Genomic DNA, 12,543 nt, shown 5'->3' on the forward strand with positions numbered 1-12,543 from the left:
TGTGTAACAGAATTCATATTAATAGGAAAAATTCACTCATATGCTCTGTCTTGTACCTAGGATTTAAATAGCCATTGAGGATTATTCATTTTTATTGAATATATTAGTTGTTTAAAATTTGATATTGTTCTTTTAGGAGCAAGAAAAGCACCTGATACTTGTTTCGAAGTAGCCAACATGAAGGGAGATAGATTTGGAAACTGTGGAATGTCAGGTGGAATGTACAATAAATGTCCCACTGAGTAAGTGACCAGCAGGTATAAATTGAATCTAATCTTCCCTCCTGTCATTTATTCATATAAACAGTACCATAATGTAAAGTATATATTATACAGATAATGCTTACATGCTTCACTACTTTGGCCTACCTGAGTTTACCTACATTAATCTTCATTTTTTATTAGTGTGTTTTAAGTTGTTGATTAAAACAATTTCTTAAAACCAATTTAAACAATATGTGTAAAACTCAACTTTACTTAAATGTTCTTTTGAAGAAACTGAACCAGATTCTCGCCTCTGAACCAGCCCTTCTGTGCTGCTTAGGCCGTGGAAAGGAGCTATAATCTGTCAGTACTTGGCCAGTTGATAGGTCCCTTGATGGATAGGAGCTCTCAAATGGTGGAAAGCTGACCCACCTAGTTCCTGCATCAACCACACTTCCAGCACAGCATAGAGGGAGGGAGGGAATGTATCAGGCTGCGCTCAGATGGTATATGGTCCCTAGATTCTCAGATGGTATATGGTCCCTAGATCAGCCTATGGTCCCCTAACTTAGATGGAAGATGGGGCAGATCAGGCCACAGAATCAGGTAGCCATAAACAGCCGATCTTGGCACAGGAGAGAGTCTGGCCCATCATCGCAGGTATTTTTAAAATAGATGACCTACATCAGACCCTTCCTTGTAAAAAATAAAAAACCTCATAGGAAGGCCAAAGTTATGCACTAAAGTGCATTATATAGTTTATAACCTGGGGTGTGACCCTGCTCTGAAGACAAACATATTAATCTCCCCAAGGACTTTTCTGTGTCTCTCATCACTATAGAACTGAGAATGTGGGAATTGTAATTTGTTTTTCAAAGGCTTATAAATTGGCCAAATTTGGGCAGATTTTCACAGGGAAGGCAAAAAGCACATCCCTGTCAGAAAGGCCACTCCCCTGCCAAATTTCAAGTTCCTGCTAGAAAGCATGGGGCTGTTAAAAGTGTTCAAATAAAAGCTTGACAGAAATTTTTTAACACAGACAAAACAATATATTTTCCCCTAGCCTCATTCATGGAAATGTCTTAACCCTTTTGTAAGATTTTTTCCAAAAATTTCAACCTGAGGCAACACCCAGCATGCAAAATTTCAGCCTAAATGGTTAAAGTTTGGCAAAGTTATAAGCACCTGAAAACAGGTTCTTATAATGAGAAGTGTCAGGCAACCTTAATAGGCAGTGCTACTGGCCTCGCCTATATCAGGGACATGTGTGTTTATATACCCATAGACAAACACATATATTATGGTGATATCCATCTGATAAATTGCAGAGCCATATGCTAAAATACATTTATCAGGCACCATTAATCCTCTTCATCAACAGGACTCTTTCCACTAATCCATCTCCATTGGGATTACTTCTTGTATCCCAGGATTTTGAGCAGCTTCTGTCAGATGCCATTTCTTTTTAAACAACCTGCAAGAGAAATGTTTCCTCTTTTCCCTCAAAGGTGGAATTACACTGTGCCAAAGGCTCAGAATAGGCAGTCTTCAATATATATAAAATATGATACACATACACACACATACACAGAGAAAGAGAAGGGAAAACTTTCTTAGAATATGAGATTTCCAGCAAAATAAAATTATTGGCTCATAGTGTAAACTGTGTGAATTTAGTAATAAATAATATTTTTGTATTGAGTCTGTTTTTTCCCTGTTACCTTATATTTTTATTTTATTCATTTATTACAGACATAGTCTGTGTGGCAAACTTCAGTGTACACCTGTCAGTCTTGAAAATCTTCCGGCTTCTAGTGTTGTCAGCAATCAAGGTGGTGTTTCATGTGTGACTTCTGACTTTGACCTAGGGTCAGATATCCCTGATCCTGCTCAAGTTCAAAAGGGAACTGCTTGTGGAAAAGGAAAGGTAAGGTAGATCACAGCAGTTATTGCAGAATGCATGACACTTAATGAAAAGTTCTCTTTTTAATACATCTTACTATAAGACCCTTAGCTTCAAAAGCATTAAGCCACATTTTAATTTTCCTCATAACCACTTGGGCTCATGACACTCAAAATACTTGTCTCATAAAGAGTGTCTGTGTGTACTATAACCTTTGATATTCAGCAGGGAGAATCCCCTCAGACTTACAGGAAGTGCCTTTTCTTTGTCCCATGAAATTCCATTCAGATTTAACTGACATATAAATTGTTAAAAACTGCCATTTCCCTTCTCTCACTTGCGCTCCGCAGGAAAATTTTGGCAGCATGACAAAATCAGTAAACCTTAAGAGGCAGGGCTCAGGCCACCACCAAAGCAACAGCACCAGCAGCACACATTGCATTGGGAAGACAGGGTTACTGTTGGAGCAGCTTTTTCCACTTCCTATTAGAGAGCCAGCTCACTTCCCCATCACCCCTAGACCCAGCAACCCATGTCCTCCCCAGGAAAACAGCCTTCTGCTGTTGCCAGCATATGCTGTTGGTACAAGTAGCACTGAACATTCAAGGTTCACCGTGCTGATGGGAGTTTGCTATCATTGAACAATGTAGAATTTATTTGATCTTGTTCTTTAAAAAATGGAAATTACATACAAAAATATATACAAAATCTGCATTAAAGGAACATTGGTAAGATTGCCAAGTCAAACACTCAAAAGTTAGGAGACTCCAGATCTATGGTTCTCCACACAACCTTAATTCAGTCCCCTTGTGCATATGTGATTCAAGCTTTAATGACATGATCACATACTATTTTTTCACAACACCCTGGTCTCAGTCAGTATACTGGAGGGACAAAAGGAGCAGAAATAGGGCTGTGTGAGCAACTATAAATCTGGCATTTCCTAATTTTTGAGTGCTTAACTTTCCAGCTCAAGTAATGTTCTACATAGTTTTTGTGTGTTTTATATATATGTGTGTGCATGTGTGTGTCTATATATTGATACAATAAATAATACTTAATGTTCATTTATATATACATGCACTCAGAGAAGTAGTATTTATTAGCTCTGAACCATAAAGCCTGCTGTTTGGTTTAACAAAGCTTTAAAAGAAATAGTTATTCATATTCTGATTTCATTTGCATCAAAGTATATCCTAGTGCATGAAAATGTGTGATAAATTAAACCAGAGTTCTGAAGAATCAAGTGTTTTTAGACAGCCTTGTTTCTCACTACTTACATTTTGCAGTATTACTGTTTTATATATATATTATTTTATGTTTATAAAAATATTAGGGTAGTTGAAGTACTCTTTTAAAATAGATATTTAATATTTTTCAGGCCTGTGTAGACTTTAAATGTGTTAATGCAAGTGAGCTTGGTTACAACTGCGATGTAATGCAGAAGTGTAATGATCGTGCTGTAAGTATATTATTTTTATTACATTAGGCTTCTAGAGATTATTGATAGGTGCAGTAGATCTAAATAAATAAAATAAATAATGAAACATATGCTTTGTTTTTTCTAATCTGTACTAAAAGTCAAATTCATTTTTTTATCTATAGTTCATGTTACCAATGCACTGTAAACCATTCATCACTAATGTGGATAGTACATTTAATATGAAATAGGCAAAGTAGATCCCATTACATTACTAGATGAGCTGTCCAATTTTGAAAGCAATGTAATTCTCTGCAGAGGAAAATATAATGAATTATGTAATATTCCTATGTGAAAAATCAGAACAGGATCCAAATATAGTAAAACCCAGAAGCTCTCCTTTGAAACAATGTGCTATGCAAGACAAATGAGAAAAGGGGCTAATTGCTGTAGAGGCTTTGCTGCCACAGGAGCCAGCAATATCACTCACAATGTATGGGAATGCCAGTGGAGGGGGAAAAATGCTTGTGCCAAGATCCCTCCTTCAGCTATCCACCACTGTCTGTTTTCACACACAATTCTTCATGTACAACTCTAAATATGATTTGTTCATTTGGCAATTCTGATTTGTTCTAAATGGATGTACACGTTTAGGCTGCAATTCTACAAAGGGATCCATTAGCACAGTCCTTTGCAACCACGTGGAGTCTCATTGACTTCAATTGGATTATCTGTGAGAGTCATTGTACTCTCGGGGAGTAACCCTGAGGAGGTTCAGCTTCTTATACTACAACCAACCCTCACTCTGGGGTTGACCATAAATGTTGTAATGTTTCAAACTTTTCTGGGTACGTGCTAGTACTACTTACATACCACTAGCTCAGAAAGGTCTGAAGGCTGTAGCCTGAGGTGGCTTCCATATAAAACACTTCATATGTCTGATAAAAAAGGAGTCTTTAAAAAAGAGTGCAGCTACCGTAGGCACAAGATCTTATTCAATTTTATAAGTCTTTCGTTTAAATAATCTATGGTGTTATCAGTGACAATTGTAAAGAAGTTCATTTTGAATTGGAACCTGATGTCCCTTCAAGCATGGGATTTGGGCCCTGTTCCAAAGCCAGTTGAAGTCAATGGGAGTCCTTTTATTGACTGCAGTGCACTTTGGATCAGGCCCTTGGTTAACAATCCTGAATGGAACCCTTCTTTTTTCCCATCTCTCAGATGGAATATGGAGAAGTAAATAATATAAATGCAAAAACTACATTTCAGAGCTACAAAACATTTATTTAATTGTGGTATCTTGTGTGGCTACAGGTGTGTAACAACAACGAGAATTGTCACTGCAATCCTGGATGGGCTCCTCCTTTCTGTGATAAATCGGGTTATGGTGGCAGTATTGACAGTGGTCCAACTCATATAGGTAGGATGCTGAAGCTCTTTCCGTTTGACTGTAATGTCTGATAAAATAAACTACTACTTACTTTTGTCTCCTTTTTATTTATATTATGGTAGCACATAGGAGCCCCAGCCATGGACCAGGACCCCAGAGAATGGACAAAATCCTCTGATGGCTTAACTCCACTGATTTAAAGAGAGTTATATACAGTGTAGTTATAGCTGTGCCAGTGCCAGGATATGAGAGAGACACGGTGGGATTTAGTCCTGCCCACAATCTGGCCCAACATTTATATTGTGTAAGCTTGTACTAAAAACAAATCTGTTATTTTTTTCTTAAAAAAATATTCTAATTGTTTAAATAAATAAATATAAATATCCCATCTCCTAGAACTAGAAGGGACCTTGAAAGGTCATCAAATCTAGCCCCCTGCCTTCACTAGCAGGACCAAGTACTGATTTTGCCCCAGATCCCTAACTGGCCCCCTCAAGGATTGAGCTCACAACCCTCGGTTTAGCAGGCCAATGCTCAAATCACTGAGCTATCCCTCCCCCCCGATAGAAATCATTATTTTTATAAAAGCACAAAAATAAATATATTATTACAAAAATAGATACAAATCTGTTTACATCACAAAAGTTCAGGTTGATTACAGCTGTGGGCTGAACCCTGTGCTCCTTATTCACTTAAAGAATTGGGAGGATCATGCATGTGAATAAAGTGTTCAGGATTTGATCCACACATCTAATTAAATTTAGGAAATCCTGATAAGCTGAATGGGCCAAATCCTGCTTGCTTTTTATATATACCATAGAGCATGTTACACACTTTTTTATTTTTTATATAAAAAACTAATTGATCCATAACTTTATAAAAAACCTTTTATCTCTTACTGAATTCTTATTTTGAAAAGAAAAACAACCTACTTTTGATCTGTCAGTGTGCTGAAGAAAATGTGTTGAATCACAGAAATAATGAAAATTAGGGATGTGCAAGCAAATAATTTTTTTTTAAAGGTGAAATTGTGTTTGTCAGTTTGAGGGATCTTGAAAAAATAAACATTATGGAAAAAGATAGAAAAGTTAGCACATTACTTTCATCTCTTAAAAAAAAAAAAGGCAAGCAACCTCTGATCTTAGGGCCAAATCCTGCTTGTGTGATTTATAATTAGTTACATTGACTTCATTGGAGCTACTAATGTGTGTATACTGATCAGAATTTTATCTATGATTACTTAAAGGTTTTAGCATTCTCAACAAGAAGGTTAATACAGAAGCAAAATGTTTGCATAATGAAGTTAAACAAGATGATTAGCTCATGTTGTTTGCATTGCTTTTCCCTAGATACATCACTTAGAGATGGCTTGCTTGTGTTTTTCCTGCTTGTGCTTCCAGTGTTGATTGCAATTGTGATAGCAGTTATCAAGAGAGATGCAATAAAGAGAAGGTTTTGCCGGAAAAGTAGAAGAAGATACAGGTATCAAAAATTTATTTTCTTCACAACCAATGTCATTCTTATTACAATAGGGTATTTCATCACTTGATATATCATGTTCTAATGCTACTCAGAGCAGGTCTTAATGCCACCAAGTATTATAAAGCAGACCCCTGTGGTGACTTTGCCTGTACTAAGGCTCCCATCACTTCTACCACCAGTGGAATTGCCCTGGTGTTATCAACAGTAGGAAATAGTTGTCAAAATACCCAGTCTAACCACAGCCTAAAGGGAGAATTTTGAAGCTCTGCCTAAGTATTTAATGATTTTCTCCAGATTTGATGCTCATGATTGGACGATGCAAGATTCACGCGGTAATGAAATGTCATCTCTGTAAATTAAATTAGAAAGAGAGATCTGTAGCTTCTGTGTTTTGTCATGTAAGGATGGTATCATGTATTTCTTTAAGTGCAGCTAGTCACAAATGTACCTCACTATAGCTGTCTGTGTTATAAAATCTTCCAGTTGGGGAAACTAGACCCCACATTGCTTCTTACTTCTTTAGAATATTAATAAACTAATTCTGGGTTTGTGACAGAAAAAAAAGTATGGATACAGTCCAATTCTTTTCTGGAATAGATTGGAAAAATTATTAGTACATTTTGAAAAAAGTAAGTATAGGACTGGTGGTAGGATGCACTAAATTAGTTGCAGTGAAGAAGTAAAGGGAGATTATATTAACATTTGAAGGTCTAATGTTAAAGTTTGAAAAAGGGGGAGTGGATTCAGTGTTATTGTAAATAAGGTGAAATTTCATCCTCTGATCTTTAGGGGATGTTAAAAGTTAATATTGGATTGTGTTATTGATTAGATCATAGGCATTGCTTTAGATTTGTCATATTTACATCCTCTGAAACTGCTGTTTGGCTGGAAGCAGTTTTCTGTACGGCTGGGTTACAGTGCAATGGTTCAAAAGCCTATGTTAGTTTAGGAAGATGATCTGTACAATGGAAAAAGCTAGAAATTTAGGCGCTGATCCTGTAATTGATAGTGTGTGAGTGGACTGTGCATGTGCAGGGCACCGTTTAAATCAGTGTGCAGGTGGACACATTATCAGGTGCAGTATTGGAGCTTTCTTTTTTTTAAATTAATCCTTTTCTGTGAGAAACAAATCATGCAGAAAACCCTAAAATTGTGAAATATATATGAAATCCACACTTGTAAATTCTGTATCTCCAAAATAAAGATTAAAAAGAAAAGAAACGCTGGGCCAGAAGTTGCCCTAAATTATGGTCATGTAGTTCCACACCTTTGGCCTCCTGATGCATTTGTGTTTTTCTCAGGCAGCAAAGTCTGTGGCTATACAGGAACCTTTTTGTTTTAATTAAACTGTTCAGTTCCTTTTCTCTATTCACTTCTCAAGTATTCTTTTCTAATATATATTGTATTTATTTATTGTCATATTTGTATTAAGTAGCACCTGGAGGCACCCGTGGTACTAAGCTTTGTATAAACATATAGTAGGAGATAGTCCCTGCCCTGAAGATCTTACAGTCAAAATAGACAATTCAGATAAAGGGTCATAGGGGAAATAGAGACACAGAGAAGTAAATGACTTGTCCAAGGTCATACAGTGACAGAGCCAGACAAAGAACCCTGGTCTCCAAACCCCTGACTAGTGCCCTAGCCACTGGGCCACACTGCTGCTTAAATGTAATTAATCTAGATTTATATTAATTTTTCTGATTATGTGAATTTTATTCTAGGGACAACAATACACAGCAACCAAAGCAAAATAATGGGCCAAACCAGAATAACGCTATAAATAATCGGGTAAGACAATGTTTGATCATACTGTCGCCTGTTGAATAAATTTCACTGATGACTAAGTTACTGTACTTTAGAAATCATGGTGCATTTTTGGACTTCTGTATGGTCTGACTTTGTGATATAATAGATTAGAGCCATGCGAATATCACAGGGCATTTGAAGGGATTTATACCATTTTAGTCAGGATTTAGGCCTATTTTATTTTTGTTTGGGTTAGAGTGAGAGATTCTGCCACCCACTGGACTCATAATCCTTTCAGCAAAGGGAAGCTGGGCAACACTCAACAGTGCTCTTAGTACTGACCAGAGGTGCTTTCTTCCCACAGGAACTGAACATCAGTCTGCAGAACTCTTTGCTAGCCCAAATGTTGGACCTAAACTGTGATCCACATGGAGCAATTGCCAAGTTGGCCCATAGGTCCATTTCTGGCAAAAATAAATAAGAAATGCTAAGAGAATATGAAGAATTTGCAGAGAAAATGAAAAAAAAACTCTGAAACCTTCATGGATTTTAAAATTAGGGAATAAAGCAAAATAGTAGAAGTGTGACCTTGCTAAAGAAACCTCTTTAAAAATAAACTAAATTAATAGGAAAGTATGTTTGGAACACACCATTTTGTTTTCTCCTTCCCATCTCCCTGGCACACTATCCATTTAAAAAAAAATCAGCTAGTGTCATTTTGAAATGTTTGTGTTGTTTTATAGTCGTGATGTTGAGGACTTGCCCCTAAAACCTTTAAGTTTTGTGTCTGCTGTCTTCAGTATTTTCCCCACAACCCTTTCTATTTTTTTCTTTATTCCTGCTTTTTGTCTTTTCTCTCATTCTAATTTCTCTTCCCTTTTTCTATGTTTAGTTCTCTCCCCACTTAATAGTAAATTGTTTATAGAGCTTTGCAAATATTAACTTATTACTTCTCATAACACTCCAGTGCACTATTTAAGTAAGTGTAATCCCATTTTTCAAATAGAGAAACTGAGCCATGGAGAGGGTTAAGTAATTTGCCCAGCATCACTCAGGAAATCTGGGGTAGATGTCAGAATAGAACCCAGATTTCCTGGCTCCCAATCCTGTGATCACGCCACAGGCCCCTACTCCTCATACTTTTCACACAAAGGCTTTTCATCTCTTCCGTACCATGCTTTACATTTCCCAGACATTCTTTCGCTGCCCTTTCTGATATTATAATTTTTTCAAAGTGCCTTGGGGATGAGCAGATAACCTGGCCCCAACATACATACCTATTTCCCCTGTAGATTAGCATGAAAATTGCAGACTGTCACTTTCTAATGGCAATTGCTACACACTCAGTCATAAAATAATAGTTTGTGGAGGAGAAAGAAAGTTTTGGAGCTGAAGCACAGTAGATCTGGCTCCTATTCCCAGCAGTGCCACAATCTTTGTGTGAGACCCTGGGCCTCAGTTGTCTCATCTGTATAATAGCAATGATAATGCTTTCCTACCTCGCAGGAAATTGTGAGGTTTGATAAATTATTTGCAAAGTGCTTTGAGATCCTTAGATACTTCTATATAAATTCAAAGTATTATTAAATCCTAAACTCTTAAAACTTAAAAGGATTTGGTATAATTTTTGAGGTATTTTGTCAAAAAATGGCATTGACAAGTATTCTGCTATTTTTGACAAATGTGTATAATGTTCTCAGTTAAAGATTTACAATAGTATATTTATAATTTTATTTATTTATTAATAATTAGCCACATGTGTTTTTTCAAAGATATGTCTAGTGTTAATGGGTTTTTTGTAACTTCTTTTTATTTCATACTTGTTGCTCTCTTTTTCAGCCTGCAACAACAAATTCTGGGATTTTTACAATATCGCATTTTCCTGCTCCAAGGTTTGTAATTTTAAATTTTTTTACTGTATTTTTAAAAAATGTGTTCATTGCATTATCATCGCAAACAAAGGGCGCAAAGTAGCTAGTAAATCCGGCACACTCCTAGCTCTCTTCTCTAGTGTCTTTTGTACAGTGTTTTGTACATTGTAAAATAGGCAGTATTTACAGTGTTTATATATTTGCAGAGAACTTTGCAAAAATCTTTTCTTGTCATCATTCTGAAGTCACACAATGCTATTAAGATGGTCCTGATATTAGTGAGACATTTTTCTTCATTAAAAAGCAAATCCAGTCTGCTGCCAAGAATGCATAGATAACAGCACCAATGTTTCTGTTGTGCAAGGTGGGGGGCTGATGACATGGGACCATATAGGGAATGTGCATCTCCTGGACTGTGCCACATGCAGCTCCCTGTGATCTTCCTGTAATGGAACACTAAACTGTATTATACTGTTCCACTACTAGGTGGCACTGTTTGTAAAATATCTTATTTAAATAAACCTCAGCCATACTTGTCAGAGCATTAAAGGATCTTGTGATGAACGTATCTGGTATGTATTAGCAAGCTCTGTAGTCAGTCCATATCTAGTACAGGAACATGACACTTTCTGCATAGCAAAATACAGACTGGAATGTTCAGAAGATCCCCTAACCCAAGGATCCTCACAGGGGAAAGGGGACACGTAAGGGCATACTGCAGAGGTTACTCAAGCCATTGGAGTGGCTGCTGAACTTTTCTGTGGCCTGGAGGGAAAGAGGGAAGGATTCCTGCCCACTGTGCATCTGGTATGTGCCCAGCCATCCTACTGGTATTTCCATCAGCCTACTTCTCTGAGTGGTCTTAAATGACTGACTCATCACATCAACGCATTCTTTCGCAGTTTGGGTAGCTACAGAACATTTCTGTTACTGACTCTTATTCCTTAATACCTTACTGTGTTATAGCAGTCCTCGAGGATATGTCATCAAAGAACTGTCATCCAGAGTTTTCTGTAATTGTGGGAATTGTTTGCTAGACAATAAATGTATGTGGATGTACAAATCCCCTTGCAAGTTGTAATTTGTTTAATGCCTTACAAACCAAACTAGAGGTTACAGAATGATAATTGTGGTAGGTGTCTGATATTAGCCTTATGAAAGATGAAATCGTGCGCAGCCACCTCAGCATTCAAACTAGTAGTGCAAAAATAAACAAAGTTCTTGAGAAAAAAAATGAGCAACTGCTTTTTAAAAAGCATTTGAGGTAATACTGTAGGGGGTGGGAATGCTGAAGCAGTACTGTTCAAAAACCTCTCAAAACAGTTCCTCTTCCATCTTTACTGTATCAGTATATTAATACCTTCATTGGTGCTAAATGCTTTTTACTGGTTTCTACAGTAGAGAATTATGAAATATTGTTGCATGTTCAGCCTTCTATCAGTCACAAATGCTGCCATTGACAACCTCTTCGGAATGAGAATGTACATGGCTGCATCATTGTGGAGAAAAATGTACCATCACATTTTCTGAAATTTCCAGGAGAAAGTTGGTCCTGAAATGACACACAATTCCAGAAAAGCAAATGTTAATAACTAGAATGTGGGGCCTGCTTCCACTGAAGTTAATAAAAGGATTGGTTCCATATCTAAGCTCAAGATACTCCAGCTTTTTGGATTGATTATTATCACTTATAGCAGACAAAGTGTACTTAGTACTTCAGAAACCAAGATGCAATCAAAGACCTTCGGTCTGAAGTATTTCTCTGTGCCTATATTGCCACTCTTATATTTTGTTGGTCTTTTCTATTTAGATGGTAAACTTTTCGGGGCAGAGACTGTCTCTTATTATGTGTATGTGCAGTGTCCTAGCACAATGGGGCTGCGATCTCACAAAGCCTGTAAGTGCTACCATAATATTAATAGTAAATAATTACTAACATTCAAAATATTTTAAAATGGGAGATTCAACACCTTTGTAACAGGCACTTGAGAAATAACGTGGATAGGTAGATTTCCTGATACTAATGATCTTTGTCAGCTCCTGAAATATGGTATCAAACATGCACTAAAAGTATTTTTCACTCTTTAGGCAGCCAATACAAAATCAGTTTCCTGCAGCTCCTTCAAGATCTAATCAACGACCACCTGTCCCACCTAGACCTGTTGTCTGAAAGCCATTTTTAGGAGTCCTCACAAATTCAGACAAATGTCTTGAGTAAACTGGAAAAAAATGTGGCAAAGGTAAATTAATGAAGTATTTTAGAATTGTTAATTTTTTCTTTGTTATATGAAAGTCTCAATCTTGCAGTCCTAAGAGTCAGAACTACCTTTGAAACATAATAGACTGTTTCATCGGAAAAGGCATGATCCTGAGGGGTGATGAACACCTACCATCCAATTTCAGTGGAAGTTACAGGTGCTCAGCTCCTCCCAGGCCTTTTTTATCAGAAGGCATAAGAGCCCAACTCTTGTTAGCCTACAACCTACAATATGTACAAATAATCATTTCTTCCACAACCTAGACTT

At 36.9% G+C, this 12,543-nt stretch overlaps 1 protein-coding gene across 1 annotated transcript in view; it reads left to right on the plus strand.

Moving 5' to 3' along the window:
* LOC135880855 (disintegrin and metalloproteinase domain-containing protein 9-like) overlaps nucleotides 1-12,188 on the plus strand; it is a 35,982-nt gene extending 23,794 nt beyond the window's left edge. The window contains exons 15-22 of the mRNA XM_065407223.1: nucleotides 137-242; nucleotides 1,956-2,130; nucleotides 3,488-3,568; nucleotides 4,841-4,946; nucleotides 6,266-6,398; nucleotides 8,123-8,189; nucleotides 9,987-10,039; nucleotides 12,107-12,188. Coding sequence (XP_065263295.1) covers nucleotides 137-242; nucleotides 1,956-2,130; nucleotides 3,488-3,568; nucleotides 4,841-4,946; nucleotides 6,266-6,398; nucleotides 8,123-8,189; nucleotides 9,987-10,039; nucleotides 12,107-12,188 — 803 coding nt within the window. The remainder of the gene's footprint in view (nucleotides 1-136; nucleotides 243-1,955; nucleotides 2,131-3,487; nucleotides 3,569-4,840; nucleotides 4,947-6,265; nucleotides 6,399-8,122; nucleotides 8,190-9,986; nucleotides 10,040-12,106) is intronic.
* Nucleotides 12,189-12,543: the final 355 nt, after the last annotated feature.

The sequence above is a fragment of the Emys orbicularis genome, chromosome 7 (genome assembly GCF_028017835.1).
Source record: "Emys orbicularis isolate rEmyOrb1 chromosome 7, rEmyOrb1.hap1, whole genome shotgun sequence".
NCBI classification, from domain to species: Eukaryota; Metazoa; Chordata; order Testudines; family Emydidae; genus Emys; species Emys orbicularis.